This window comes from Rissa tridactyla, chromosome Z (assembly GCF_028500815.1).
Source record: "Rissa tridactyla isolate bRisTri1 chromosome Z, bRisTri1.patW.cur.20221130, whole genome shotgun sequence".
NCBI classification, from domain to species: domain Eukaryota; kingdom Metazoa; phylum Chordata; class Aves; order Charadriiformes; family Laridae; genus Rissa; species Rissa tridactyla.
The window spans coordinates 21829298-21856471 of NC_071497.1; the positions used below are offsets into that span (position 1 = coordinate 21829298).

Here is a 27174-nt window from a genome sequence, read left to right on the forward strand (position 1 = left end):
GTTCTTAAGCACTGGAACAGGCTGCCCAGGGAAGTGGTCGAGTCACCACCCCTGGAGGTATTTACAAGATGGGTAGACTTGGCACTTAGGGACATGGTTTAGTGGCGGACTTGGCTAGGTTTATGGTTGGACTCGATGATCTTGAAGGTCTTTTACAACCTAAATGATTCTATGATTCCGTCAAAACCAGTTCCTTTTTTGTTTCTCTCAGCACAAACATTTTTTCTTATAGCAATAAAATATATCAAAATTAAATTACTGCCATACTGGCTTTGACCAAGCAGTCTGTTTAGCCCACTCCTTGCCTCTGATGCTGGGCGGCACTACATGTTTCAAACAAACGTGCAAGAAACACTGCAGAAGCCAGTTACAGGACAACGTCACAATTTATGTCCCTAAGCAAGCACGTACACTGATAAGGTCAGGCAAACTGTTGAGATGACCAAAAAGGCCCCTCAACCCCAACAAACCTCAGTGTACCTACAGCTAAATCGCTCTCACAGTACAAATCCTTTAACATTAAACTCTTAAAACTTTTCTCAGATAGTCTGTGTACATTCCAAAGTACAAACCCCCAAACTCCTTTTGTGAAGTAGGTAGAGCTTTCATAAACCACAAACATTTTTATGCAAGCCTGTGGCTTCACGTTGTGAGATATAGCCCATTTCTCTTTTGCTACAATTTTCTACGTAACATGTACCAGATGTCAGACTCCAAGTGCCTTAGATAATACAGTGAGACAGTTGAGGTCTATAAAGAATCACCTATCTCAGACTTCCTTAAATCCAGCGATTTACTGGGTCTGGTATCACAGACAGTAGGAAGAGGAAAAATTAAACACAACATCTCAAAATATAAACACGTGTATAGGCCTTTTCTGAACAGATGACATTTTGATACTGACTGACGTTCATACTGGTCTGCAGATGACTCACGCGACAGTAGAAAATAGCCGTATTTTAGGTGTTCTGTTAATGCAGCTAGCCAAAAAAACTACCTTCTCCACCAACTGCTCCTCTGTAACACGGACCTAACAAAGCCTGATTTTTGAGCAGTATCTTCATGCTCTCTCCTATAAAAATACCCACTGTCTTTCAATTCTGAACTGAATACGGTGGTTGACCACTGTTTCCTGTATCCATCAAGTCAATGGTCTACATCACACAAAAAGGACAGAATATAAATGCACAGTCTGAAAGCTTACCCATTTTTAACAACTGTATCTCTTTGTTTAATAAAGGATATTATGTCTCTCTATAAACCTTGCCTGAGGTCAAGACAACAGTGTGATTTAATCACATTTATCTGAACTTCTATGAATTATTGTAACGTTCTTTGATAAAACAGATTTTTTAAAAATCTCTAATTTCTGCATTTGTTTACTTACATATTTAACACAGCTTTCAACATTACAAGTTTCATTGTTTTATCATGCCTTTGTATTTGTGAAAGTAGGAAAATGTGGTTGTTAAACCACAAAAATTGCTAAGGGGAATTAGAGGCAGTCAGACTACTTCTCATTCTTCTATTTCTATAGATTCATACACACCCTTACTTATACACACATGTACAAACACATATATAACCAAAGATGTTTAAAACAGACTGTTCTTTTGAAATAGGTTTTGCAAGACTAATACCACATAGTAAGGCAGGGAGGAATCCTCATCAGCTTTGTGCAACAGATATGTTTTCAAAACATCATCTATGCATATTAGTTACAAACATGGCAGGCTGGGAAACCCATACACAAGTACCAGCGTGCCTCTTTGTCATCTAAGACTTCTCCTTTTTATGGAAAATTTCTGCAAAGTAGTGTCAGAACTGATGCTAGGATAAACGTGGAATACCCTGGAGATACTCCCACCAGATTTCTGAGATCCAGCAGATCCCATTCCTTACATTTGACAACAAGTCTCAAGTTACAAAAATCAACAAGCTAACCCTGACAAGAGGACATTTTAGAAAATACAACTCATTTCCCCAGTATTTGTTACTGAAAAACAACAGCAAGTTGTACCCAAACTGCATAAGGAGGAGGAATGTCAGTGCAGCAATGTGAGAACTCCAATGCCTCACGTAGACAGCTTGTGCTGCACACAACGGCAGCAAGGTGACGGATGGCTGTCTCCTACACAGTTTTCAAGCAAACAAGACATCATCAAGAACTAGTGCTTCCCACATCTAAAGGCAGACTCTACTACTAGATGCAGAACCAAAAACAGGACATGACCCAGGGCAACTGCGTGTGAGAAACTAAACAAAAAAAAGCAAGCTCTGAGCAATTTAGAAAGTTGGTTGGCGGTTTCCCTTTTTTCTGGGTCATTTTTATTTCCTCCAGGCAGTAAGAAACAATTACTGCTCTCTTCAAAACTGTTTTCCCAGAAGATAATTGCACGATTTAGCAAGTACCTGATTCTAGATAAACCTTATTTCTCAGTATAGAAATACAGACTTTTAACAGCTGTTTCCCAGAGTATCAGAAGAACCAACCAACCAAACAAAAAAAATACACTCCAATAATACTACCAAGCTGTTTTTTGTGAAGGACTTCTAATGTTACTGGGTAGCAGTTTCTGGTGTCAAATACCCGCATCAGCTGCCAGCTTTCAGGTTGACTTGCCCATAACCATTTCTCAATCCACTACTACAGGGTAGCCTTAACTAGTCCCTTCAATATTCTTTTTCTACAGCCATTAACACCACTTTGGCCACATTATCAAGACATATCCAAACAAGGTCATTATGCAGATGAAAATGCCTACTGCCTACATAGGTAGAAATTAAACACTACACAACTTAGTAGCGCAACTGAGAAATGCCCACGTGATAACCAGCAGTCTCAGTCAATTATATGGGTAACAACCTATGGTTAGTTACAAAGCCCTGTAATAAAATGTGACAGACTCCTGATGCCAGCTTCCCTCTACACATCTTAAGATTGAAACACTCTGGAAAAAACGGTCTGATTTATTAAATCTGCTGATCAAGTCAGCTGAATAGATTGGCATGGAATAAATGAAAAGAGCTGTAGTAACAACTCTCCCTTTGATCTGCCACAGTTTTGTTTGAAATCCAATGCTGCTTCACCCCCCACCCCTTGGAGTGATTACCCTAAAAATATGACTAACAAAAACAAACATTATCCTTTTTCTGACCTTGAAGAAGAAATGCAACAGAATGTGACAACTTGTTTAACATTCCTAAAAGAAAACTGGTTATTTCAGACACCAAAAACCTTCAAAACATGAATTCTCATGAATTCTCCTGTATAAAGCATATATTACATTTAATAATGACTTCATCTGATTTCATCTTTCTCTACTCGCTCTACTATTCTTATTATAATAACTGCGATCACCACATCCTTTCTGTATTTGCATTCCCACAGTTAGTTGCTGGAGCACATGAAGACTGCTCAGCAGCACATTTGGTTCACAGTTCCCATATGCCATAGAGTATGCGGACATCTATTCTCATCACCTCACAACTCATCTTACCAAGTGGCTAAATCAGGTACAAAATAATTCAGACATCTCAAAACACAAGCCAAGGTCAGAATTTTTCATACCTTCATTTCTTAGAATTGTTTTACGTTAAAAAGCTAACGGATATATAGACAGCTAGATAGACGTCAGTTTGCATGTGTGTTTTTATTAGGTTTTGGAAAGCAGTGAAGGGAGTGAATGTGAAAGAAACATATGGGTATCACAAAAGAAATATGTATTTCAGTTGGTCATTATGAACATCAAAATGGTTTTAGATGTCAGCAATTACAAAGATTTCAGTTAGAGTACCCTGGATTTACACCAATTTAGGAAAGGTCATGTTCTGGCCTAACTGAAGTGAAAATCATAACTGCAGAAAATGAGTATCTGATAATCTTCCTTCTGTTAAAGATAAATAGAAGACCCATCTGCACCCTGTTTTCTAAAATTTGGCAGAAATGGCTTCACACAAGCTGCTATATAGCTGCTTTCATGAACATGTCAGAAAATTTGAAAACAGCTAAATATATACATATATGTGTGCCCCAAATGTCAAAACTTAATTAAAATGCAAAAATGATCATTAGGAACTCATTTTTCATAATACAGTGTTGATTGTGAACACTGGGAAAAACAGAATAAAATTTATGTTATTTTCTTCAGTCCGCAGGGTCTGAAACAGTAAAACACAAAAAGCACAGTACAAACCATACAATATGAAATCATAACAATTATCTTCAGTCTCTTAATCTACATCCTAGCTACATTTCTACAGTATGTTAGAATCCCATTTTATCTATTATTATAGTCACTCATAGCTGTAGCGTCACCAAACAGTATGTGTAAAGCTGTGAAAACAGGCACTTTCAAAACCATTTCACTCAAACTTGTGGTCATTGACTCCAAGTTGTTTCAGAAAATTGTTTTAGACAAACGGGGAAAAGATTAAAGGAGTTAATTTCTATTAACTAACAAGAGTTTTTTAAAACAGTATAGTGCTGAGAAACTGGTAAATGGAATGTCATCCTGACCAGAACGCACTTTTTTTAATACTTCACTTCTGGTGCCAAACCTTTAACAAGGCAGGCTTCTTAAATTCAGTGGGGGTCAGAAGTTTAGTTTATTCAGCAAGAATAACACTATTAACAGCTACTGCTCTTTCATGTCAACACAGTTAACGCCCACACATTCCAACTCCAGTTAATACAGGCCAGTCAAGGAAGATTGGAACCGCTAAGGGCAGTCATCTCTGCAGGGATATTTTAAAACAGAATTTATACTGTGCTTTAAAAACAATCTGAAAGGATCAATCTACCTTATGAATCTGCTGTAGACATACACAGAGAGAAAGATGGATGGATGAAGGCATATAAAAGCAAGTAAATCTGACTCTCTCTATTGATTTTTGAGAGGACAGTGTAGAGCACTTTGGTGAGGTCTTATATATCACTGCAAAGGACCAAATGCCATTGTGTGTATGTCTGAAGGATGTCAGGATTTATCATGAAGCAATGCACTGCTGTATACTTGCATTATATCCTTTTGTAAATAACCTTGTTTTCATTGTTGGGGGAGGCAGATCACTAAAAATTAAATAATCCTCAAAACAAATATAAGAACAATCACAGGAAGACTCTCAAGCAGTCGTAACTGGAGCAATCCACTGTTATTAACCCCAAAACTGCAGAAGTTTAGTGTACACATGCAGGATATTTAGCATTAACAGGAGAGAGCTGGTATTTTAATACTGAGCTTTTGAAAACCGAAACAGAAAAATCTGCATATCACAGCATAATCCTCTTCCTATTTACTTTGTTCTGAATCATAGCAAATCAATGCTTAGTATTCCCCAAAGCTCTCCAGCACTCCTAGTTGGCCAAATGCCTTCAAAGGCTATTAAAGAAATCACTCTGGTTTAGTTAGCAGTTCTTCACCAGATGGAACACTTCTCTTTGAGCAAGAATGTTTTCCTCTTAAAGCATGTTTCAAATAACCAAAATGCAAACAATAATCACATCAAATTGAATTTCTGCGGGGTCTCTGGGGCTTCTATTGTTATGTAATGGTGGCATTTTTGATCATAGTGTCTGAATTCAAAAATATTCAGCTTTCCAAGTTTTCTTCTAAACTATTCATATATCCACTCCCATCACATATACCCCTCTCATGATGTACATTTAAATAGCACATTTATGCTATTATGTTAGCTATTTCTTCATATGCTTTTGTCAATATAGCAATAGGAAACAATTCTATTGTTAACTGGGCTTACATGGTAGGTCATTTGGAAAATACCGTTGCTTAAATAATAAAAAACATGCCATTGGTTTTTAAAAGAAAAACTCACTAGCTGAGCTATAAAGCTGTGACTGCCATTATACATAATGATGTCCCAACAGACTAGCAAGCCCTTAGTTAGCACCCAGGCAGATACAGCAAAGTCTTCTCCTCGTTAACATATCTCACAGACAAACCTAATGGAAAAGACAATTTACCTTCTTCAGTTTCATGCCACACAATTCCTTCCAAGTTCACGCTGGTCCCAGGCTCACAGGGTCCAAGGCATTCAGGTTCTGTTACTACTCCAACCTCGCAAGTATTTACACCCACTGAACGAGTCCGTACCAAAAGCTGCTCGACTGGTGCTGCAATATTGGATGAAGATGGGGAAAAGTAGGAAGGCAGAATCTGAGGTGTGATACTGCTGGAAATCGGAGGTGGAGGTGCAGGCACTGTAAACAGGGGATCAACCTGAAAACAACAGACAAACTTACTATAATGGTGCTGTGAGATTTAAAAAAAAAATAAAAAATAAGAATAAAATAAAATAAATAAAATAAAATAAAATAAAATAAAGAAAGAAAGCCCAGTTTGCTGAGACTGCATTTGTGTATGCAGGGATTTGGTGTATCACAGGTAATTTCAGTCTTATGAGTTTAATTTTTTTAACATCAGCCCAAATGCTGCACATGAAAAATTAAGTACAAAAACATCTATCATGCTAAACAAGGCAAATTGCTAAGTTTCTACAAGATTATTCCCTGTTGTCATAGACTGCTAGTATGAAATAATAATAAATTTTAAAAACAAGGACTAAGGCCACTTTTTTCTTGGCACTGACAGAGACTGATTTGTGGACGGGAATTAATTTTGCAAACTGGGAACTTCATTTTCTATTTGAAGAAAAACATTTATAAAGACAGTACAAAGACGTATAAATGCCATTTTTTTCATGTGCATCATAGAGAAATTAGGACTTGGAACAATTCTAATATCCATATGGCAACAAATATAATCTCTTGTCATCCAATCACTTAAAATACATTAGGATCACCCACCTAACAGCTTACAGATAACATTTACATCTTTCTACTTGAAATAACAGATGAGGACTTTTACAAGAACCTATCCAAACCATCTAATTTCTCAGGGGTTCCAAAATGCGTATTCAGAAGAATACAACTCGCCAGACAATCAGCCTGTACACAGACAATTCAGACAGAGACAATATATATATACGAACTGAATAAATTATCTTTCCTATATGACATCCAGTGTACCCAGTAGCAGATTTTCTGTATACAGATTTGGCCTAAATGTTCTCAGTATTTTACTGAGGCCATAAGGTCCTTTGTCACATAAAAGATAGCTAAATGAGGATATGACTGTGCCCACTCAAATAGCTAAACCACCTAAAATTCATATTTCTTTGGCCCACTGGATCATAGATACCACACCAAGAAATTATTCTGCAATGATTTTTTTAAAATGTCTGCTTTATAGCTGCTTTCAAATAGGTCATCAAATCTCTTTAAGTCTATGCTGTTTTTTTAATTGTGGACCCTGTAAGAAAACTCAACAGAAAAGACATAATTAACTCACTGTACATTGTCATCTAGGTTTCATTCAAATGTATCTTAACGTAGATCAAAGTTAATTTTGTTTCTTTTAAAGCCAAGCTGGCAAATGGAGATATAAAAAGAGGAAAGGACTAAGAGTATTGTCCTTGTATTATATATCCTTTGTACCACAGATCAACTCACTTCATCACATGGCCACTTTTCATTAAGAGAAAATAAAATGGAAATCTGAAATTAAAAAGAACTTTTTAAAAATTGTAACAATTGTTACAGTTGGCCTTTGTAAAAATTCTTTTGCTTTGAGTATCATTCATACATACAAACTGGGAGCCAACACTTTTAATTGTGCACAAAAGCCTTAAGTGTGCTAAATATTTAACAAAAATGTTTTGTATGATCTTTGTATGACCAGCCTGGATTCTGATCTCAATTACACTAGTACTAGGGAGGAGAAAGGAGGGACCTGTAACCACGTTCTTCTCCAAACTCTTCCTTATTTTGGCAGGGTGTCGAGGCAGTGGGTGGGTTGTGGTGGTGTTTCATTTTATTTAGGACTAAAATAATCTTCAGGTTAGAGATATAACAAAGTAAAAAAAAAACCAAACTCAAAGCAATATGTGAATACTAAAAGCATCCGTTAGGAGTAAAAACATGCTAATACCAGCAAAATTCTACTGAGTAAAGCAGAGCTCCTGTGGCATAAAAACAATGCAGTCAAGTAATGAAACGGTATCTTTATTCTTCTCTTTATGCCATTGCAATTGCAGAGTTCAAGCACAGGCAAGAACGCTTTGCAGAGCGCACTTGAATGCACACAGGCAAGTCAAATATCAACTGACCCCAAGAGCAGCAGTTACTTGTGCTGTCTAATAGTAAGCGCAACATAAATCCATAACCATGTCTGGCTGGTAGGGGAGGACACCGATTGTACGCTGTGCAGGCTCTGGCTGGCTGATGCCTGGTGGAGGCGAAGCGTTGGATGGCACAGAGCCCTGCTCCCTGGCACTGGCTGTCTGATGGGGCTCTGTCGGTGACAGGGCGTCGATAGGAACCCCAGGCATCATTTAGAGGAGTTCTTAACGTATCCTACTTCAAGCTGGAAGAGAACCAGGATCAGTAGCTGGCAGGTAAACGGAGCCCAGTGCTTAAGAAAAGCTAAGCCACATCCCTCTGTAAAACCTAAAAAATGCTGATGAATGGCCCATTTGACAGTTTGCATGGTGTTTTGTAAAGCTGTGCAAAACCTCCTACTACACACACAACATCATTCTTCTGTAAAACATCCTCGTCACAAAGCCAGAGGAAAAACAAAATGTTTGCTATTATCATACTAAACTAGCCAATGTTTTAAATGAAATGTAGACTAAATTGGCAGATGTGTCTTCCATTTTCCAAGTATTATAAACAGTGAGGGGGAGCTAAAGAAAGCACAGATCTGACAGTGTACCCTACGAAGTTCTTTGTTACAAATATTTGTACTCAGTTCTGGTTTATTTAGACCTGCTAACAAATATTCATGTTTTCCACTAGGAACACATAGGACAAGGCCAAAGGGTGTCTATCGCAGTAAAAGGAACTGTTGCTCTGTGAATTAAAACACTAAGCCTGGTTGAGAATTAAATGGACATTTACTGCCCCTGAGGTTCCTGTTCGTTGCACAAATACAACCTTACTCATAAGAAAAAAGAACATATGCTAAGCTTAAATATTGCTCCGGCTTTCCATGTTTTAAAAATTATCCCATCTTGTTTGATAATCGTAACATCAGCACAGCAAAGTGGTGGTTCTCAGCAATCCTTGTGGTGACACAATTGTTTTCATGAATTCTCCAAAGGGCACTGATGTAAGCTATTAGAGGCAAAGAGAGAGGCAGGAAGGCTGCCATCTCCAGTGGAAAAAAGGCACATAAGACTAACATCTGGTGGTGGCAGTCTGTCAAACTGAGGAAAGTTAATGTCAAGAACAGATGCTCTGCAGTTTCTCACTGTTATTTTTGCCTGATTATTCCCAGGTGTTGGCGCATACTGAGCAGTAGCCTTGCTGTTTATCACACGAGAGATTCCAATATGAGAATGAAAATCTAAATCTGAAAAAGGTTATTTACATAGATGCTCTCCTTATACACATAATCAAAGGGCTTCAAAAAGGATAGAAATATTCAAGCAATATTTTCTTCATTCACCTAATTCCAAGAGCTTTTGAGAGCTGATTAGTAACAAAGGCTACAAAGCTGGAGTGTTATTCATGGCAGCTTTCCACTGCCAAGTGTTTGATTGTATCAGAGAGCTATGGCTCTCAGTAGTAGAAAGCTCACAGAAAATGAAGAATGCTTGCCAAGCAATGTAGTCAGTGCTCCATGGAGCCCTCCTCTATCTGAACACGAGCAAAAAAAAAAAAAATTTTGGTGGCTGCATAGCATTAGCCAGTATGAGGAGGAAGGTGTGGAAGAGAGAGGAATATCAACCTAACTAGAAATGGGCAAGACTTCCTAATAAGCAGGGTTCTCCTTCAGTTACTCAGGCACTTTACATGCTGGAATTAAGTTCTGCTCATCAAAACTCACCTTCCTGATGCAGTGTAAGCTTTTAAGATTATGTCTGAAATTTTGTGTCCTTCGTACACAATTTCCTGACAACCAGGAGGGATTCCAGTGGGTAATGATGCACTCACAGAAGAAGGTTTGAAAGGACTTCCCAAATCAGAGAGTACCCAACGTCATATTACTGCAATCAGTCATAATGTATTACAATTCCTGCTGGAATGGGAGTTTAAGTCTTTATGGGACAGTCTCTCATGTAGTCCTGTGGAAAGCTAACCTGAACGAAAGCAGAGCAAGATACCAGGAACATCTATGGCCCCATTTGACATGGTACTAATCTGACAGAAGGATTTACAGTAGTAGTCAAAATAAAATCACTTTTCACAGAGATTTAAATGGATAACTTCTGATCATATTATCAAGTGGAAGTATTCTGTATCTATGTATTTTGTTCATTTCAAATTTGAAAACTTTCAGAGGGGGTGTATCTATCTTAAGTGTGAAACGTTTCTGTCATAAATCACAAAATGCAAACTAGAAAATAACTGTCATGCAGCCAGGCCACGTGATTGTGACACATCCAGTGTGCTATCACATATATACCTATGAATGTATATATAGTTCCACTTCATTAATGAAGGTATATCTCTGAAGGTATATCTCTACGATGACATAGCCCACCAATCTAAGACCAAACACGGCTATACACTGGCAGTGTCACCCACCAGGGGATTTTGAAATGTACATGCCAAATGCCATTTAATCCATCTACCAATATACAGCCTGGAGAAAGGCAGAGGAGCAGGTTTAAGGCTCAGGCTAAGCCCTTCCAAGGACACACTGCTTTTTAAATTGAGAAAAAAATCTACTGTAAGCATTCCCTGTGGGAATGTCTGCACTAAAAGAAAGAATGTGTAAAAAAGATCCGAATCCTATTATGGGATATACCTAAAAAACAAAGCCTGACCCTTCCCAAAACTAAATCCTTCCTTAAAAAAAGACACGAACAGAAAGACTGAAAGGAGCAAGAAACCTCCAGCCTTAAAAATGATATTGACAAGTTCTTTAGAGCTATGAATTAATATTCACAGAATCACTATGTCTGAAATGAGAAAGAGGAAATAAAGGAACTCAGCCCTATATGGAAGTTTTGCTTTCTCCAAATTGCTTTCTCGAGATTTTAAGGTGAAAGGGAGATTACCTTGGTTTTATATAAAGTATGCTTGCCCCCACCTTAATTTTCTAAAGCAACAGTGACCCCAGAAGACCTCATTCTAATCTCATTCACAGCATCATAAATCAGAAGTAATTCTAATGAAATCAATGAAACTACTTTGGAAGAAAACAAATGTGGGAGAATGTGACATGGAAAAAATGTCTCTGTGCTCAGGAGGGTGTCTGCACTTCTAGACATCTCATTGATTGTTAAAGCTCTTCTTGCTATAAACTTTCCCCCACAAAGACTTTACATCTCTTAAAACTAAAGTTATTCCTTCATATTCCACCACGTAACAGAAATTACCCATATGAAGAAACTCCATTTCATCTGAAGAAAACTCATTTTAATCTCAATTTAGTATTTCTTGCATCTAAATTCATATAAATTCACACTCAGAAGTGTTTTGACACCATACTTAACAAAACTGATGTTTTGTTTTCTTTAAGATAATAAGGATTTAGTTATACTTTTGAAATACCTGTCATTACCTAAAGGCATTTTATTTATTAAAACCCATGCTTAATATCTAATAAAGGCATTTTTGGCAAACAAACGAACGTTCTATATCAAATTGTTGGAAGAAAAGGTCAGTACCATGAAGGACATGCTTAGAAAATAGGAAAGAAATATTACAAGATATGGATGTAGAAAGAATTTTGGTCACAGGACAGACATATCTATAACAAGCCTTACATTCAAAATACAGAAAAGTCAGAGGTACTAAGGCAGTTACTTTTTTTGGTCAACTTAGCTGAGAATCACAACAGCTTGAATATAAAAGAAGGATGAAGGAGATTCAGGCTTCCTAAATTTCATCCAATTTTAGACTTCAAAACCTATGTTGAAGAATAAGCAAAAAAATCACTTATGCTTTACACATATTGTAGTATGGATGCGAAACCTAACATGTAGTTGTGTTGAACTGAGTAACACAAGTAGCATCTACTTGGAGATTCCAAGTATTTCCTACCCTTAAAATGAACTTCTCCCCTTCAAATCAACTGAGTAGTTGAAGCAAAGAAAAAAAAAAGCAAGCAAAAGACAAACTATCAGAAACTGACACTTTTTTTGCCAGTAAATCAGCAAATCACTCACATCTGGAATAATTCCAATATTCTGAATATCTTTTTATTATGCAAAAAAAAAAATATCCACTTAAAGCTCTTACTATGCTACTAATGTTTTAATACAAGGAAAAAGGAAAAAAAAAATGTATTCAAGATCTTCTGTGCTACTCCCATCAGCTGCTGAACCTGCACACACAGTTCTTAAAACTCAAGAGTCTTTTGACAGTTACATATTCTTCCTACATGCAGACCTCCAGACCTTCTCAGACATTATGTGACTGTATCTACAGCACCTCCATTGACATGTTAATGCTAATATTTTTCTAGGGCATCATTAATATACAATGAAGACCACAATGAAAAAGCTTTGAGAAGGGTCTAATGCAGAAACAATGGTGCTAAACAACAGGCAAAGAAAATTCCTTGTTGTCTCTTATATCTTCTATTATAGCTCAGATGCTTGGGATTTCCCAAAGCCATTCACTCGTTTTACTGTGGGAAAGACTAGCATTTGACAGCTGCCAGCGATATCCTTCTGCCAAAGGCTGCATCTGTGAAAAACTGTATGTCAACTCTAACGTTTGGCAGAGTCCTGGGAGGATGCCCAGATCACCACCTGCAAATTTCTAGTAACGACATTTCTCTTCTTTCAGCCCAAGAAAATCGTATTCATTGAGATAATTCTGTTCATAGGTCTCTAGAACACCTTTCTCCATTGAAACCTGATTTCTCTTGGTCAGCTCTTCAGTCTTGCCCTTCCAAACTTTTCTTCAGTCAGCTTGCGTGCTTTGCTAAGCCTTAATACAGAATCAACAAGCACTGGAATTTGCTTGAGATACCCATCCTGTTCAGAAAGATACACCGTATTCCACTGTCAAGAAGGAATTTCTCTGAACTGTTTGGGTGTAGACAGATCATGCCTAAGATGATCTCCAGTATCAGACATTGTCATGCAACTGAGTATGGTAAAAATAAAGGCACAACCATTTGCTGGTAAGGATTAGGTACTGCTTTATCGAGTTCTGTGACCCTTCAGAAGCTTTCCATTTTAAAGAAAAAAGTTTTTCATTTTAAAGATGACAATCACCTCTTTTACTTCCCAAGTTGCTGCTACACTCAACCTTTCAGGGTTCTGAGCCTGAAAAAAGATAAGGTATTTGCTTATGGAAATCTCACAGCATTATTAATAAATGGTACTCTGAAGTTGACAATGTTTATTTCTAAGAGGTGTGAGACATTGACCCAGGAATGAAGCTATGCTTGTTCTATGACATATCAAGACACCAAATGTCCAAGGAAGATTTTGCCACTCTTAATGGTATATAGGAAGATAATGGATAACTTAATTGCACTATGACTGAAAGCATTTAACTGTTACATTTCAAGTTTTCATTCTCAATGTCCAAGCAAATCATGCCACAACCCTATGACCCCACAGCAGGAGTTCTCCATTACCAAAAGATGGTTTCACTTAGTCAATGATGTGACTGCAGTCTGGTGGAATAGGCTGTTGCTTCCTCAACTGCATAAATTTTTGCTAAGGAGAATCAACTAAATCATTAATTTCTCTTCCAAAAGCTTGTCAAAGAACCTCTGCAATTATCAGAAACAGAACTGAGTTTCCTTGATTGTCTATGTATAACAAAAAATTTTACTTGCCTAACTAGATTCTTATAAAACCCCTCATTTGACTTCATGGCCCTATATCTATCAGTATCTACAGACCTGAAAATTTTTAATTTAGCTAGCCCTTAGGCTTCTTAGGCCAGACAGGTGGATCTCTGGATAATATATTCTGGTATTATTGCCCTAAACCTCCCACTTGGCCTTTTCAATAGAGTTTAGGATTACGTATCTGTTAGTTTTTCCTCTATATTTCTGAGACCAACTTCATGATATTAGCTACAAACACTGCCAAGTGTATGATACCATCTCCTCATCTTATTTAAAGAACAAGACAGTATTACTACTTTTAAGAATGGGACACAAACATTCATGATTATTTAGCAAGTCACTAACGAAAACTCTTCTAAAATGACCTTTGAGCATTCCTTTTCAGTGTGATAGTTCAACTGAAAAAACAGCTGAAGTATTATTATTTGTCTAGCTCTGCAACTACCTGCTGCTAAATATCTATAGTTGATAATAAAATCTTTATTCTCAAATGCAGTCTGAGGTATTTACAGTATTTTAGGGAAAGCCAATTTATTATAATTTTTTTTTTCTTTCAATTGGTGCACATTTTTATTGTGGTGTAAATCCAGAGTAGTTCCACTGAAGCATAACTATGGGCAGAATTTGGACTGTAGCGTTTGTTTTACCAGGGAGAAAAGCAATTAGCATTTCAAATAATTTTTCAAAAGCTCTAAAAAAAATCTGAAAATAATACATGCACAGTTAACCCTTGTGAGGAGGAAACCACTAATACCTATTCCCTCCAAATTGTTTTGGGGTTGTTTTTTTTTCTCTTTCTAAACTGAACATGGTACTGATGCAAAGTGTCCAATAATCCTGAACGATAAGACTGAAGGATTAAATTTACAGTATGAAGGCAAATACAAGAACTGGAGTCAGCAAGGAAGACCTTTTTAAATTTACTTACCTACTTGCCTCAGCTGTGAGGCCACACAGTTTTGGCAGAGAGGAGAAATCCAGGTTTAGTGTTCACTTAATTCTCTTTCATGAGACCATCTATGCTACCAGCACCAAATCATCTGATTACAGGCTACTGAACAGGCGGACAAATCTTGTTCTTTCTGTAGCTCAGAAGCAGGTCACCTTGAGATCTGCGTTCTCATGTCCCTACCTCAAAGACATGCTTCCCTATTGATTTTGCCCTAGTACCTTGGGATCCTCATTAGCATGCTCTCTAAGCACCCAAACACAGATAAAAATTTACATTCACTGAGTTTTAGTAAGAGCTTATCATTCATGTCTTGCTGAGAAAGAACGGAAGCAGGCAAAGGACCTGGTTTCATCCAGAAAATCCCAGACACTGTTGTTGAAACGCTGTTGTGTTTCAGTACATCAGTCTAACCTTTAACTTCCTCCTTTCTTATGCTCTCATCAACTATTTTTATAATGTAACAGTGGGATCAACACCTGCTGCAAATGAAGTTCCCTTTCTGTTCAAATAAAGCAAAAGAAATCGGTAGTCCAAATATTCCACTTTTCATATATTATATTGTGCAGTAACTTGCATCTTCTATTCTCTGCTCTGCCCTTATTGTACATATCCTTTCTATTCTATCCACTGCATGATGAGCTTATAACAAAAACAAACAAAAAGAAACATTTTTGTACGCATGGTTGAAATTCAAATATTTTGCTCAACTGAAATAAAAAATAAACTTAATCTAAGCTGTCATGAAATCATTAAATGACTCTGGCAGTTCTATCAAACTATATAGACAAGTACAGATCCTTTGAAGAAATGAAACTGCAGTTTATCAAGTGTGATTTATAAGCAACACTGATTTAGCTGGGAGATAACACTGCTTTCTAATCATTAGTAGTCAGACAACAGCCATGTGAACACATCAATTATGGGCCACTGCCAAAAGCCCTTGAGATCCCAGAGATTAACAGCCAATCCTCTGTTTTACAAGCTCACATCAAAAAGAATATTAATAAGAGGAGGGGCAATGTGAAAGCTTGTCAGAGTAATTCACGCACTAAAACAAGGCATTTTTCCCTTTGCTCTGCCTTGAACTGGTCCATGAAAAAAGCTGGCATCAGCTACGAAGCACAAAGCTGCCAATTTCTCAGAAAATGTTTTTCATTAACATATGGGAAGTTGTGAAAGGCTACAAAAGCTCTATTTCGTGGATAAAGGCGACAACTTCTATGTGTTCCTCTTCTGAATGTATCAATTATACAACCTCAATCATTATTCAGATATTTGGAAATGAACATCCATGCACAGAAGTGTTTGATTGCTTTTCTCCCCCTCAAAATCAGAGCTGTTTACTATTATAAACAAATTAGCCCGCCTTCAAGGCATCCATTTACTCTGATTCGCTAATGACTTAGAAAAAATAAAGTAGAAATACTACCAAACTCATCTTCAGGTGCATTTCGGTCTTCAAATGCGTGGAAAAAAAATCCCACAATCATGCTGCTTACTGACTACTGTGCAGGGTGGCTGACTAGAGCTTTACTCTTCTTACATATAAATGAAAGGAAACAAAACAAGAATATACCTCCAAAGGAAGCAGTTACTCCTCTGTACAAATGTAAACATGCCTATTGAGATGAAGCTCAAACAACCTGTTGCTGGCATTTTAAATGCAGCAGTATTAACTGGATAGTCTTTAAGCTTGGTCCAGTCACTGCCCCGTCATCAATTACCCTGTCTGGACTCTACTCAAGGGTCTAAAAATAGAGAGATGTCTTACAGCATGGCTGCAAACAACCTGTGTCCAATTCTACCGATGCCGTATTTAAAGGTAAGCAATCTGGAAGAGGGCATTTTTTGGTTTTGAGGACTTTCCAGAGCTACCTTTATATAAGCTATTCCAGATATTGCCAGCAATTAACTTCTGAGCAAAGAGGGGGCAAGACACAGGAACTTTCTAGACTGTCTCTGCTGCCCTGGAGCCAGTAATGTGAAAATTACACCTCTAGGCACAGCTCCAGAATACATACTCTTTGTTAGATGAGCCAGTTTTCAAAGTTCCCACTTCACTGTGACCTTCCAAACACTCATTCCCTTCACTTGTTTTTACCTGGAATATTTCACATATATATCCCACTGGAGGATGGTGTATTGATAGTCAAATTGACACAGCCGAGAGGGTCACAGTCATACATGGAAGGACACACAGGCACGAAGCATTTCAAACAGCACATTCAGCAGAAATGCCCCTTTAGTAAACAGCTGGAGCAAAGAGATGTCAGTTCCAGATTGTTTGCTTAGGTAGCCATGACAATGTTAGCTTTACTGCTTCAGGGACACCTGTAATGGCAATTTTAATAAGGGCACAGTCTTGTATCAGTTCTTGCGTTCCCATAGCTGAACGGGTGGACTACTCACCTCTGGCCAAAAGAAAGAGAATCCCACAACTTGTCTCATGCTTTTGGTGGGATTCATCTTGGCATGCCAGTTAGTTATCCAGGGTCCAAGGGAAAGTGTGAGTGACAGCTCAGTTTGAAATGGGTTTCTGCAGAGGTGGAACCAGAGCCTAAGTCTGTGCGCTTTGCACCGAAGGAGACAGACGGCTGTCACACAATCATTCTGTGAGCGTGGCCACGGAGATGGCAACTGCTGGCAGAGACGTGCAACATCTTAAACTCACACTGGTCCTTGAGAGCTTAACACTGCATGTGAGTCTTTTGCTCACTTAGGTTTGCACTTTATTTTGCCATAGCAAAAGCAATGCCTGGAACACACCAGGTCCTTAAAGATGTATCACTTGCAGCTTAACAGCTGACATGGTTTTAGAAATACTTTTTCGCTTACCCTAGACATGTTTTGGGAATATATCCACTGTTTTAAAAGAAAAGATTCCCTCTGATATATATCCAAAAAGGATATGTTTCTCTTACATGTCCAAAAAGAACACCATGCTATGAGAGCCAGACTAAAACATCTCAAGTTTTTAATTTCAGCGTGTGCTCTCTTTCTGTCATTCTACGAGGACTAGTGATTTTGCAATTCCATTGCTTAAAAGCTAACCTGGAAAAACATTTATCAAGCAGATGTCTTCCAAAGCAGTAACTTTATAAGCGCATCATAAAACAAGAAAGTGATTCAACCATTGTGCAGCTGACAATGGCAAAAAAACCCAAAAAAAAACAAAAAAAAATTTTGGAATGAAAAGAAGTTAAATTTATTAAGAGGCCATGTTTTTGTTCAGCTGGCTGGGACAGGAAATTTGTCTTCCAAATGTTCTCTAACATTGTTTTCTAAAATTTGAATGAACTAATACAAACTAATACCAAATGTTGGACTTAATGCGCCAAGTGACATGAGTTAAGTTTGACAGGAGTGGCCTCCCAGTATCTAGCAAATTAAAAAGAGAGACTTTATCTATTTTTAGACTGTATTCAAAACAGGGTCAAGATTTTCTAAGTTTCCAACTTAAAGACGTCATTTTCAGAAGGCACTGAGCAGTCTGCATACAAAAATCTGGGACTTTTGAGATGTCTCATACCAGGCGATTCGAGATCTCTTAAATCATAATTGAAATTTTGACTTAAGAGCATAAACAACTAACAGAGTACCTGGGTCAATGGGATCCTATTGGAAAAGTGGAGACTTCAGGTGACTCTAATGACTCTTAGGTTGGCTTTTACTATGCCTCCTAACTCACTACCAATTAATGCAGAATAAAACAGTGTTGTGGTTTAACCTGGCAGGCAGATAAACATCACACTGCCATCCGCTTGCTCCCTGCTCCACGGGATGGGGGGGAGAATCAGAAAAAAGGTAAAACTCATGGGCTGAGGTAAAGACAGTTTAATAGGTCAGAAAAGGAAAGGAAAATAATAATAATAGAATATACAAAACACATGATGCACAATGGAACTGCTCAACACCCACCGACTGATTCCCAGCCAGCCCTCAAGTAGCTGCCACTCCCCCCTTTCCCCCCCCCCCCCGCCCCCCAGCCAACTCTCCCCAGCTTTATGCGTGGAGCACAACATCATATGGTATGGAACAGCCCTTTGGCCAGTTTGGGTCTGCTGTCCCGGCTGTGTCCCCCCCCCCCATGTTCTTGTGCACCTTGCAGGCAGGGCAGTATGAGAAGCTGAGAAGTCCTCGACTTCGTGTAAGCACTGCTCAGCAACAACTAAAACATCAGCGTGTTCTCAACATTATTCTCATCCTAAATCCAAAACACAGCACTATACCACCTACTAGAAAGAAAATTAACTCTATCCCAGCCGAAACCAGGACAAGCAGCAAATGAAAAGAAAGCCTTTCATAAAGTGGAGGGCAGGACTTAAATTAACTAACTCACTTTTGGTGGAGACCCTGTACAAATGCTTCTCAGGTTCTGCACAGTACAGTGCTCAAGGAAGTGTCAAAATTACACAGATTGAATGAGGGCTGTCAAAGAGGGAATGCATTAGAATATAATGATTGGATGATAGCCCTAATACAGAGCTCCTCATGATGCACAGCAGCAGAATCTTCATTCCAAGCAACACCAGTTACTTTTTAAATTCACTATTAGAAAGGTTTTCAGCACTAACTGCGTGAGGCTCTAAACACTTATTTGCTTTAAGACAGTGTTAATGACTTAGTTAATCACACAATTTTATAGTTCTGTAATGTACTGTGCTGTAAAAATTAAACCAGTGTTTATTACACCTCTGCTGCCTTCCCTTTCCTTCTTATTGGACTGACTCTTAAATGGGTTAAAGCAAATACTGTACTATAACAAAACATAAAAAGTGCACTGGTTGACAACAGTTCTCAATATGTAACACAGCATTTTAATTCAAAGCCTACTCGCAAACAAGGCAGTTCAAAACACTACTCCCAGATAGTGAAATTAATGGCATACTTCGTTTTCTATTTTGAGAAAGCTACTTCATCTGAAAATGCAGAAAATGGTATCAATGCTAAATTACATTAAAGGGATACTGACAGATTAAAAAGTAAGCTACCATGCTGGCATTATTACTAGCATTTTAGATAACTGAAAAAGGAAGAAGTTAAATTTTCTTGTCATTGTTTTTATTTGGTTCTGCAATTTCATTCCTTTTGGACACTAAAACCAACCTATTTGGTTTTCCATTTTGCATCTGAAATACAAAAGGCAAAATACAACTCAGTTTATATTTTTGCAAAATTACGCGTTTTTGCAAAGTCTCTTTGATGTCAACCATGTTTATGTGAAAGGCCCTGATACCATACTGTTAAAACTGCATGGAGAACAAAGCGTCCTTTATCACTGGAGAATCGATATGACTAATGGCCAAGCAGCAAAGACTGGATCAAAGATACACGAAGATGCACTGTTTGTGTGTTGAGAATTGAGAAAGAAGGAAAGGGGCACACACACACAAAAACATTGGAAAAAGCATACACAGACATCCAATATACAGACACAGAGTTGGTGGATCTTTGAATACAAGCAAAGAACTTCATACACATTCTTACATTGCAACCCAGCCTTTTTATAGAGAAAAAAAATGGCAAAAAGAACCAGATAAACACACTTCTTTGACCTTGATAGGCACGATATAGAAAATTCTTCACTCTTACACAGCAAAGAAATAGGTATTTAAGCTACCCTAGACTGGATTAGCTTGAGGATCTACTGAAGACTGATCACTTGCTTTCAATACTGTTTATAATTAAAAGGGAATCACTGTGGGTTTTATTAAAATTAATGTCAGGGCACTTGAATTCTGAGGAGTATTTGTTTACTGCTCCATAGAAAGAACACAGTATCTGTTGTTCTGCCCCCAAACAAGTGAATATTATTTCACATTCTCAAATCACGTTAAGGAGTCTGTAGGAATGGACACAGTCGGTGCTTATGGCATAGTACAGCTAATTTCCATGCCATAATGCAAACAATTTGCTATGTGGTTCTAAAACCTAGGAATGTTGAGATCACAGACGCATTTCTTTTGGTCTGAATTTAGGCTCTAAAAGCCACTTTTGATGGAGCTATTCTGTATGGAAATATACTGCCAATTTTCAATAACTCCATGATCTCGCCATCCCAATTTCACTGACTATAAAAAGAGGATAGCTTCCCCCCACACACACTCCTTCCCTCTGGGTATTGTGAAGCTTATGGCCAGACTGTGTACTATATTTAATTAGAATTTAAAACCCAGAACTGATGCCAGATTTTCAAAATAGCTCACAAATCAAAACAAGAGGCCAGATGTTCACAAGAACAAAGCACACTGGGTGCATGGGTTTCCCTCAGATTCTCATAATGGCAAAAGTAGGTGCTAGACTGTTCAAAAATCTTACATAGTTGTAGGTGTTAACCACATTAAAAATCTGCCCTTCAGAAATGAACTCATAATGCCTCCAAGTTCTTTGAGATCCTTGGAAGAAGAATGAAATAACCATGCATTGAACTAGTTAGAACTAATTCCTCTTTTCATTCACGTAAAAGGAATCTGGAATTTGGTCTCCCATCTGTTTGGGGGCAAGGAAGAGACTGTTTCTTGGCTCCCTTTTTCCTTAGTGTAACACAGAAAGCTTTCTGCTTTTTTTGCACGTGTTTTTCTAAGCAAAATGAAGAAAGACGACTAAAAGTGGAGTAGGGTAGGATGCCAGTGGATAACTCTGACAAATTAAGCTATGTTTCCTTCTCCCACACACAAGCCTTCAGCTTAGTCCAATACATCACACGAGCACAAGGGAGGAGGATGTATTGGCTTTTTCTGCTACACTCACATTTGCATGAAAAGGAGCAGTCAAACGAAAATTAAGCACTTAAACAGCTTAAAAAAGCACTGGTTCGGAATACTGTACTTCAATAAAACATTCATTGTTATTCAATGCTTGGCAAATGACATTGCCATCACATACTCGCAGAAGAACCGTGAAGAATAAATGCTATCTGAAAAAGAGGCTTGTACTTATGCAGCGCTAATGACCATCTCAAAGAGCGATTCTGCATGGTTACATCCTCTTTGAGATTCACAGCTGCAGCTTCACAAGAGCAGCCATACATCATAATCTGCAGCCATTTTAGGCTACCCTTGTGCTGTGGAGAGCAATATGGGCAGTCAGGAACTGCTAATCTGCAAAGTTGCAATCAAAAACAAGTTTATTCAGCGGCGATGAGTGAGGAGGAGGTATTCAAATTCTAATACCAACACCACCTTTGACTGTAACAGCGGCGACACGGGGAGGGGGAGGGAAGAGACCTCCACGTTTAGTTCCATTAGAGAGAACACATACCCATTTTTGTAACTGCTAATTCATTATAACAGTGGCACGGAGCAGCACACAAGCCGTTCTGTGAAAAGGTCAGATACCTGTATTTTAGGATTATAACACTCACGTTTTAATTAAGGCGAGGAATTTGGTTATTGAACAACACACCGATCCTATAAACGTCATTAATTAACTAATACACAGTGACTTTTCAGAAAGTTAACAGCTTGGGAACAAGCATTATTTCACCTCGCTTTGAAAATGATATTCAAAGGAAACGTTAATATCCACTAAATCAGTCACAGATTTTGTGGGCAAACCAACGGTAGCCTCCACTTTCTAGATGCACAAGATTTACAGCCACACACCCGTCACACCACAGTATCTTCTCCAATGCGTACTTCTTCAAGCTCAAGTATATGGAAGCAGCTACAGGTCTCTGCACAGCACATATCTGTGGCTTATTAATACAATTAGTTGGATCTTTAATTAGGTTAGACAAAGTAGAACAGTCTGGAAACTCTTTTGTCATTACTGTGCTGGTTTGCCTCCTACATTAAATCTTTGTCTCTTTCTACAACTACCTAAAGCCCATTTCTCAGGCCAGGTCATTCAAGGTATCCCTCCACTGCCCTGTAAATGGCATCGGTCATCATCATGATAACTACCACGATATCTGTTGGTACAAATTCGGAAGAGGAAGCTCCAGAAAAGACAAAAGGGGCTGGTACCAGTTTAAGCCATCTGGAGTTCAACCAGAGGTTAACTGTAACCAGGAAAGGTGGGGTTTTGCTTTCAGCCCCCTGTACTGCAACATCCAATTTACATCTCTTGTGCTTCTTAGCCTTCTCTTGCTGAGATGAAGTAGCTTGAAATCCAAGTTACTACAAGCATAAGCATCTATATGAAAATTAAAATTTTCATTTTGTTAATTGGTTACTGACACAGCCTCCTCTGCACTGTTAAAACACATCTAAGCGGAACGAGTTCATACAAAATGTCCTTTCGTTACTGAGAAGCTACGTTTCCCCATTAAACGCAGCACTCGCAATATCTGGCGAGGGCAACAGTAGGATGACGAAGCCAAGATTCATGAGTCACACGCTGTGTCGCAACACCAAGTGGGCAACACAGAGAAGACACCAAGTCTTACACTCTCCTGGTGCCTCCTCCTTTCTAAAGAGGTGTCTTTTTATTCCCTCATCACAGGATAGCTTATAGAAAGCTATCTGACATGCATTAAATGCCCAACACGCAGCATGCCATTTCTACAGTCACATCGCTGCCTGGCTCCCTAAACACAATGGATTTGCACATAAGCACGGAATCTATCAAATTACATCACTTGCACAAGGAATCCTGTGGTTACCTCTTTCCATAGGTTACCATTATCTATTTCATCGAGCACACAGGGCAATCAACGGACCAATGAAAGATCCCCAAAAGACCGTTTAGCACTCAAGAGTGACATAAAGACAAGGCTGTTCCAAAAAATAAAGGCTGTTGGCGCCAGCTCCAAAAAAATGTGTTTTCCAGAGTCTGGTGGCAAGTGTGGAAACAGGAGAAAAAGAAGAGAAAAAAATAATCCCTCCTCAGGACCAGAAGACAGTTGTTGCTCAACCTTCCCCCCCCAGACAGCTTCCCCTGAAGAACTGAAGGGTGAATTTTCATCTTATCTAAGTGAACTTCGTTCATATGAAGTGACTCAGTTCTGGCTCCTACCATTATACGTGAAAACCCTGTCCTTCTTGCTATCCGTGATATTCTTCGTAGCTACCTCCAGAGTGTCCGGCCACCAGACAGCCAGATGAGAAGTTTCAAATGTTGCTAAAGAGGAGGTCTGGATGGAGACCTCCAAGACAGGACACCAAAGGAAACAAGGATTTCAGCATCAGGTTTCTACAGGCACAGCCCTTCAGGTTAATGAAAGGTTTTTTAAAAAGGAAAGCCCTGACAGAGTTGTTCCAGATCCTTGGCTTACCCTGGAGACTTCTATACATTTTTGCAGTTTCATGACACATTTGCCTATTAATTTGGAAATACGTTTTTCTCCTCAGTAACCGTTGATAAGTCCACAGAAACAACAGCGGAAGATGACAAAGTACACCAGGCAACCAGAGATTTGATGACGTATACAACCAGTCAAATGATCAGGAGGGTCTTGTGGAAAATTTTGTCCCTATATTCCACCTCTTCTACTAACATTGAATACAATGCAAGATGAGAAAAAATGAAAAGGCACTACAATGTGAGATTAAAATGCAAGGAATTAGTATCACACAAATGCAAGCAAAGGCAAGAATAATCACCGATCTATGGAAATAAGGAGAAAGAATTAAGTATAATTCTTAATAAGCATAAAGTAGTCATGTCCTTCATGAAGAAAGCAGGCAATGTGATGTAATAAAGTAAAGCACTTTCAGTGCTTCTTTCTCTTGATTTTTTTTTTTAAATACATTGCACTGGTTAACCAGGAGATTGCAAATGTCAGTCTAAATGCCCACATGAACTCAGTACATTCAGGCTGGAGTCACACATCTTGTTACACCTGCAACTGAGCTCAATTGAAACGAGGATATCAAACCCAGCTACTCACCACCAGCCCCTCCTCACCTACTGTGGAGATCACTGCCTTTCCCTCCACAGTGCCCATGTAACCCCAACTTTCACCAGCAAAGCTGAACACTGGGTTAGAAAAAAGTACACTACTGTGGTCACCTGGACTTCCTTTTTTTTATTTTTTTTTGACAGAAGCACTCTAGGGAATGGCCCACCTTGTAGAAAATAGAAGGGAAAATAAGAAAGTAAGAAAGTACTCATCAGCGATGAGTATTGATACTATTCTGGGTAGATGCTGTTAGAACCCCACATGGGATTACAGCTCAAGTTTTATTTTCAGAAACCTCCCAGAACTGTTCCACCGATACCCGCAGGCTGAGGCACGCTCTGGCAGGCAGCTACCAGTTTTGTCCTGGCACTGCTCCACTCACACCCATTTCACAGATGCAGCTCCACTACACATACAAATGCAAAGGCTACAGTACAGCCAAGACACCTGCAGACACTCCTTCGTGAGAGAGTTGTGCAAAACCTTTTGTGAGAGAACTGAGAAAAAACAAACATGACCTTTTGTGGCTGGAAATCAAGATAACAAGATTTACCATAGCCCACTTCCACGCTGGCAAACACATAAAGATAACAAAGAATTTCTGTAGTGCTCTAAGAGGAGTTAGTCTTGGAGGTACTGGTTCCTGGAAATGCAGCCTGACTTAAACCAAACCAAAGAAATTACGTTTCCCTACTCACCAGACTTGTAATGAAGCTTTGCGCTCACACCCCAAACCAATGAACGCAGTAATTCAACTCTAAAGTGGGCTATGAGTTCATTTTTAAATGAAGCTGTAATTTAAAAGGAGAGTAAATTAATCTCAAAGTAACTAATGTTTCCTCACTGCTCATAGCCTGGTCTCTCAGCGAATGCTTTACAAATTTAGTAATGACTAAACCAAATTAGCTTAATTACCTGGAAAACCTGATATACTGACTTTCGGTTTCCAGATCAGATGACCTTCTCTGAATCAAAACACTGAAAATACAGAAAGTATGAGATTGAACAACAAAGGTGTCACACTCCTCATGCGCGGAGCTGGTTTCTATTCACTAAAGTAAGTAAACACAGTGACTCCTTTGTGCAACACAGGCAAGATCAGATCAAAACCACACATGGACCATACAAATGCAGGCCAAACAGGCAGAGTAATACATACTCTGACATCTGCATTTAAGCTTATCAAAAGTTTGTCTCCTGCAAGATACTGAAGTTTGTTAGTGGAGGTTAAACCACTCACCTTCCACTCAGTTCTGAAAGTAATATTGTATTTGCATGGCTTTTCTTGAAATAATTAAAAGTTGATAAACATAAGAAAGAGGAAGCTCTTATGCCACCATAAATATCATCGAGAGCTATTTTTATCTTAATGAGTTAAAATCATGTCAGCAACTTTCTTTTCCTCGTAATTTTACCAGCCCCCAGCTTCCAGTACAACAACAAAGCTCAAACTAAGCCTGTATCAAATTTCCCCGAATCCTGAGATTAAAAAATTTCTTGGGTTTAAATTGTTTATTAACAATGCAAATTTCCTTTTGAATTTAGTGAGACCCATATTCAGGGCAACATTGCTTAATAACTGTTTTTTACTCTACTGAGGAGACAGAGAGGTTCATTAAATCTGTCAAGCACTTGGATATGGTACTACTGATGAAGAAAACCCTTAACTTTCTATTACATACTTCACTACATTGATCAAAAATGGAAGACACAGCCTGGAGTGAATTTGTCCACTGATAGTTAAACCTCACATACCCACAAAAAAAAAAAAAATTGTCTTGAGAATGTATGAAACTTCATCTGTTATTTCAATGCTACCATTTTTAACCCGCCATGTGAAGACCATCCAGGCATCTGTCAGCAGCAGTAACAACAAAAAAATGATATACTTGTAAGTAGATGCAAAAAAATATTACCACACAGAGGATATGCCTTAAAATTTCCTACTGTAAATTTCCTATTACAGACTGGTTTTGTAGCTCTGACAGTCACATTATACAAGTTCTAAAGTACAATGTGAACAAAATCACAATACCAGAACATAATGTAAAGTTCTTTAAGGGTCACTTAGAACACTGCTTTCAATCACTTAAAATACAATGTCAACGCTCATTTTATCAGATAGATAGCAGATAACAGACTGGTTTAATGTTCCAACAGAAATAGTTATTTCAGTGCCTAGGGAGAAAACAAAGGGATATAAACGTACACAAATATGCAGATAATTAGACTGCATGTAAGAGACACAATTCTTACATAACTTTCGAGGCAGCACTCTCATTGCAGAGATGTTTGTGCTAATGGTGATACTCATTTCAAAGCAGCCAGATTCTGCCTCTCCGTGCAATGGCCCGTTATGTGGGAATACAGCTACATGCACTTCACCATGTACTCTCTCTCATTCTCCGGATGAGGAAATGCAGCAGAAACTACATACAAAGAAAAAAATACCCTATTAAGAATACTGTTGTTAGGGTTACTACGTAGTAGACTTCAGTTTGAGAGCGTAATATTTTTAATAGCACAAGCTA

The 27174-nt window shown here is 38.4% G+C and overlaps 1 protein-coding gene across 3 annotated transcripts in view; it reads right to left on the reverse strand.

Moving 5' to 3' along the window:
* Positions 1-27174, reverse strand: part of ZNF608 (zinc finger protein 608) — an 89487-nt gene that overhangs the window by 43065 nt on the left and 19248 nt on the right. For all 3 annotated transcript variants that reach the window (XM_054186158.1, XM_054186159.1, XM_054186161.1), the window contains exon 3: positions 5984-6239. In XM_054186158.1, coding sequence (XP_054042133.1) covers positions 5984-6239 — 256 coding nt within the window. The remainder of the gene's footprint in view (positions 1-5983; positions 6240-27174) is intronic.